The 5,637-nt window shown below is 39.8% G+C and overlaps 2 protein-coding genes across 3 annotated transcripts in view; both read right to left on the reverse strand.

Moving 5' to 3' along the window:
- Positions 1–3,680, reverse strand: LOC110051592 (uncharacterized). Of its 2 annotated transcripts, none has more exons than XM_020757643.2 (2): positions 3,489–3,680; positions 1–2,284 (listed from the first exon to the last, which is right to left on the reverse strand). In XM_020757643.2, exon 2 carries the CDS (start codon positions 2,181–2,183, stop codon positions 1,425–1,427), a length of 759 nt encoding a protein of 252 aa, XP_020613302.2. In that variant the 5' UTR covers positions 2,184–2,284; positions 3,489–3,680; the 3' UTR covers positions 1–1,424. The 2 variants fall into 2 exon arrangements, with proteins under 2 accessions (XP_020613302.2, XP_089144783.1); XM_089288657.1 differs by lacking the exon at positions 3,489–3,680 and adding an exon at positions 2,362–2,442.
- Positions 3,681–5,290: 1,610 nt separating this feature from the next.
- Positions 5,291–5,637, reverse strand: part of LOC110051593 (fibrocystin-L-like) — a 46,907-nt gene continuing 46,560 nt past the window's right edge. Inside the window, exon 41 of the mRNA XM_089288658.1 lies at positions 5,291–5,637. This exon is cut by the window's right edge and continues 603 nt beyond it. The gene's annotated coding sequence lies outside the window, so the exon portion shown is untranslated.

Consider the following 5,637-nt stretch of genomic DNA (forward strand, 5'->3'; position numbering starts at 1 on the left):
AGGGGTTTATAAAACTTTTTAATTTGTGATTTTAGGAATTAAGGAGAGTTAAAAGAATTGCATAAGAGACGTTTTTCTCGGATCCTCAAGATCTAAAGTTCTATGTATGTAACATTGAATTGTCTCTACGGTAAGTTAGTGAAAGTAGATACATCGTATAAAATTCAGCCCGAATACATAACTCAAACTCATTGGTCACTGTTATCTACCCATGTCTCCACGTAGTTTTTTACGATAGTAAACAACTGCTTTATCGATGGCCATGACTTACTCAAATAACATCACTTTGATATCGCGACGGAAAACCGACAATATGCTAGCAACAAAGAGCTATATAAAACAAATAAATGTTCTTCACGTGGTTGATAGCATAAGTAGATAACTGTCAGCTGGCAGTGAGACAAAAGCTGTATGCTAATAAAATCTTCCAAAACGTGTTTTAAAGTCGGAAGTGAATCCTGAAAGTGAGTTAATTGCCACGGTAGTCACCAATTATATCTTTAAACCAGCCTTGCCTTTTTGTTCTTCATTGTCTGATGAACAATACACAACGATTTGGGTGGCCACTAATTGCCACAAGTAGTGCAAACTGAAACACTGTCTAGAGTTGCCAAAAACTTGCAATTTTGATCAATTTTCTACAGTTGAAGGGCGAATTGTCAGCAAAAGCAAATGTCGAATGAACAAGTCTTTTGTAATAACGTTAAACCTCTTGTGTCATCTTCTGTCAGATCAGCTTAAACTTATTTACTTATTGCCTTTTTCACATGCAAATTTCTGTTTGCGATCGATCTTAGGCGCTAATGAACGCGCGAGGGAAAAAAAAAAAAGATTACGTTATACAATTTTAATTGTGTGTCCTAAATTGGCAATATCAACATGGTAAAATTCTGGCGATTGCTAGTTTTCGCTACGATCCGTGACGGCTAATGGCCCAAGTGAAGAGCGACGACGCAGTGATCTCGGCCCTGTTATGTCGAATTTTTGTAGTTTTAAGACTTATTGAAATAAATTCGTGGCATTGTACGTTTGTACAAACAGAGAGATGTTTTCATACGGAGAATTTGGCATCTGAAGTAATTCGTGAAAGCTTAGTAAAACACGTCGACTACACAACCTATTTTATTAAGCAAAAATCATGGTGATTTTCTTGTTTAAGTTCATGATCCCAGTCTATATATATCTAGTTAAGCACTGTTTGATGAAATACCAAAAATATTCCAGCCCTAATCTACGGGTGAAGTTAATATAGATCGAATGCATGTACAAGCCTGCTGAGTAAAGGCTTCATGCTCAGTGAACAATGTACTTGTATTGTAACCTTCCTTTTGTTAAACTGCGTGTAATTTAGATGGCTATACGCGCATTTCTTCTTACAACATCTTGACGCCAGCTTGAAAAAGCGAATGCTAGAACTGACTTTGTCATTTTAATTGTAGAAGTTTAAAACCACTAACAGCATCGTCCATGTTTTGGTCTCCTTCTAAAAGTTTAATCACCTCCTCAAACTGAGGGCTGCGTTTCACATTCGCACAAAGCGAAAACTTCGTAGAGTCATCGGTAATCGTCGGCAAAATTGTGTTTCTCCGTCTTTGTTTTCCTTTATTACCACGCCACTTCATTGCCAAACTCCTCGCTTTTACAATGGTTGAAATAGAGTAGGTTTCTTTGGTATCTAGCGGCACGGACAGAGATTGCCTCCTTGAAGAATTACCCCGTAGCTTTTCTGGCGTCTCACTTTGACGTCTTTTAGCTGTTATCGTTGTCCCATCCTTTAACGTTTCCAATGTTTTCCCAGTTGTCTTAGTTACTGGTTGGTCTTTAGAAGGCAAGCCAATCCTCCCCTTTGCTTTTGACTGATAAATACCCCATCTTCCGTTTTGTTGTGAAAAGTCTGACGGAAATTTTACTTTCCTGGAAGATTCACTTAAGGTTGAGCCCTCGCGATTCCACTTTGACGACGAAGGATATCGCACTGATGGTGAAGAAATCTCTGGAGTCTTACTTCGAGTATTTCTTTCTCGTAATCTAGACGTCTCCTTTTCAATTCCTGTCAAGGTCATTCTAGTCGTCCCACTTTGCAGACGCTTTGTAGCTTTTTCACGTGTAATGGCTGGCGCCATGTTATGCTTCCGTAATTCCACAACTGGATCAGTCTGGGTGGATATACGATTGTACGGCATGGCGTCGACGAGCTTACATCTACAAGCTTACTTCATGATTCCAGGGACTAAGCCACTAATTTCGTTCGTACAGCAATAAGTTCGTTTCCTTTGTGTCCATTCTGCAACGATAGAATGAATACGTTATTTTCTCATTAAGACTAATGCCAAATTAAAATCGCCTTTTCTGTTCACGAACCAGCAATTGTCTTTCACATTGTCAGTGGGCTTACGTCAAATTTTCTTTCCTTTCAGGGAAAACAAAGTGTTTTCATTTGACAAGAGGATGCTAATTTCCTAGTTCAACAATGGTTTAATGTCAGCTTAACCACTGTATTCGCTTCAGATGTATCTTGTATGTTTACCGTTCCCAGCGAGGGGGAGGAGATAAACTTTCAAATGTGTACATGTCAAGCAATGTGTTGTGACTTACAAGACACAGTTCCAAAACAAACTGAAAGTAAAGTCAGCGAGTATTTGCACAGTAAAAGAAACTGTGGCTTGTTAATGAGGCTTAAGTCTTTTCATCGGAAAAGACAAAATTACAGAGCACCTGCATGCCAGATATTGTAAAAGTACATTTGTACGCGTCAAAAATGAACAGTACCAAGAGCACTGAAATATATAGATTTGTGATTCGGTAATTAGTGAAGGTTATATTAGTTTCGCCGTTGCCATTCATTTAAATATGGAGCTATTTTGGACCCTTTTTCCCTAGCGGGATTTTCGTCGATTATTAGCAACGTGTCATATTTTGAGGAACTCATTGCCCTTCGAGCAACGTTTTTGCTTGCGCATGCTTAGCAACTTCGATATTCATTCTGCGAAGTCGATCGGAACTGCTTTGAGTTGTTAAATTGGTTTTACGGTAGAACCCCACGAATACAACCACCTTGGGGCCTTAAAATTGTGGTCATGCATATTGAAGGGGAGGACATTTTAAAACGAGCTTAAAATGGGAAAATAACCGACAAGGAAATCACCAGCTAAGAGAGGAAAAAGAGTGACCGGAATACCGAGGCGGCCGTCGGTGTAGTCGTGAGACAAGGTGGAATTTAAATGTATTTACAATATTCAGAGAGGAAGCTACATCAGCCTCAACTGATTTTGATTTTTGTGGAGGGAGGAAAACCGGAGAACCCCGCAGAAAACCCACGGCGAAAGGCGAGAACCAACAACAAACTCAACCCACATATGGCACAGGGCCGGAATCGTGACTGGGCCAAGCGAGTGCTCTCACTACTGCGCCATCCCTGCTCTACAAACTTTCATGTTTGGCAATGATTATAGTTTTTACAATAATGTCTGATGATTATACATACATACTTTGGTAGTCTTCAGCATATAGGTTTCACTTGGTGTTGGAGCAGTTTTGTTGCCATGGCGGGTTCCTGTTACCGACGTGTTCTAGGCGGGTCAGTGGCCTTTTTCAAGAAAACTCAAAATGGCTGACTGCTACAGCCTTGATTGACGGTGATTTACGCTAGAAGTACTCAGGCCCCCCTCCGCAGATACCTCGCAGCCGATCTCACGTAGTGGTAGGAGAGAAGCAAGAGGAAGCTGCCATTTTAAAAAAATGCAATTAAAAGTGCGTATATGCTGGTCTCTATTAAGAGCTAAGCTATTTTACTTACCAACTCGAGCCGTGTGGTCAATTGGGCAATTAGTAAAGAGCGTGGCTTTCAATTCCTAAATAAAAAGCAACGTCATGGAGTTTGTGAGGACTTTCAACTTATTCAGATATGCCGAACATCTGGTTGACTACCTTGTTGGCAGTGCATTATGCGTGCCCCCCCCCCCCCCCCCACCCCCTCAAAAGGTATCGTAAATAAGTAGACCTTCCTTTTCCAGGAGGGAGAGAGTCTTATAGATATGGAGCTTTTCGGAAAACCGCAGATTTGAGACAATTCGACTCCTCCTTTGAAAAGAATATGAGCGACGAATTCCACTCAAATGCGCGAAACGGAGAATTTATAGACTTTGAGAAGGTCCAATACAACAGGGAAGAAATAACGCAAGGAAAAAAAAAACATTATTTAGGATCTTTCACATCTTGCAGAACACGACCACATCTAACAACTCTTCAGTTTGCCTCGCGAACAGAACATTCAAATTTGGTTAAATACCTTCCTAAGGTTTAAATACCTTCCTAAGATTTTTTTGCGCTGTGTTTTTCCTTTAAGCCTTGGGGTCTGCGTTAGAAACCTCATCCCTTGCATTTTGGCTAATTTACGTGGTAAAACTTAACAGCCCCAGAACATTTTAAATTGCCTTATTACGAGTATTTACCTCATCTGGAGACGTGTTTACAGCTATATTTCGACTGCTCCACTTCGTTGCATCCTGTGTGAAGCCTAAAGCAAGTTTCACTAGTTAAAAATATAAGTTACACGCGGCTATTCCACACAAATTTCGTTGATGTAGTCTTGTGATTTTACTCCTTTGAACATGTAAGAAACAGATTAATTCAAATTTAAGATTTTGGTCTACCGCAATAGTAAATTGCTAACATCAATTTTTCATTCATGCACGTAGGAAATTGGATCAATTTGTATCTAAAATATACGGGTTGTTCGTGTTTTGTCAATGCTTGGAGATGAATGCAACTAATTAATTCACTCAGAGAGAATACATTTTACTTGATTGAAACATGTTAAATTAATCCTTTCGCTGCCTATCACTCCGATTAACTTAATACCATTTTGTTACACATTCTTCGTAGCAAGCTGCTTTTGGAGTGAGCCACACCTTGATTTTTGATATTCTAATATGTTTCATTATTTTAAAACGAATAAATAAGACGCGATGCTGAGAAATGGTGGCCAGGCAAATAGGGGTATTGGTTGTTGTTGTTGTTTGTTTGTTTGTTTTTTTTTGGGGGGGGAGGATGACGTAAGAACTTCCTACTTCCCTACTGCGTTACTCGCCACCTTAGCAATCCTCCTCTCCCTACCCCCCTCTTCTGCCACCTCTCGTGGAGTTCCCGCTCCCTTAAACTGGGTTTCCGTTCCCCTTTCTTTCGAATATGATTCATAGGAAAGGACTTGGGGGTGGGGGAGAGTGGATACATGAAAATTAAACCGGTCCGAGCATCGCACCAGGAAATAAATTAATATGAGTCGCAACGATCACAGTTTGTGTTAATAATTTATTAAAAACAATTGCTCGTCAGTATACAAGTCGATAAGTACTATGGACAAACAAAACCACTCTGCCTGTACTGCGCTTCTTGTTATCCTTTAGATTAGTATAAAAATACTCTGAGCGTGCCTTGCACTTAATGGTTGCACGCCTTGGATTTGATACAAAATACTTGCTCAAATTTTCTTCACACTCTTACGTGACTTGCACGTGCAGATATAGATGGTATAAATACATGCAGATAAATAAAATACATAACACACTCCTGATAAGTAAAATTGGCTATTCCTGTTGGATTTAACAAGTTCTGTTTCCTTCGCGTCTAACTTAAATC

The sequence above is a fragment of the Orbicella faveolata genome, unplaced genomic scaffold (genome assembly GCF_042242905.1).
Source record: "Orbicella faveolata isolate gen_17 unplaced genomic scaffold, um_ofav_v1 contig_2, whole genome shotgun sequence".
Lineage (NCBI taxonomy): Eukaryota > Metazoa > Cnidaria > Anthozoa > Scleractinia > Merulinidae > Orbicella > Orbicella faveolata.

Bases quoted from the DNA above. Each gene is read 5' to 3' on its own strand.
- LOC110051592 (XM_020757643.2), bottom strand. From the start codon at position 2,183: ATGCCGTACAATCGTATATCCACCCAGACTGATCCAGTTGTGGAATTA.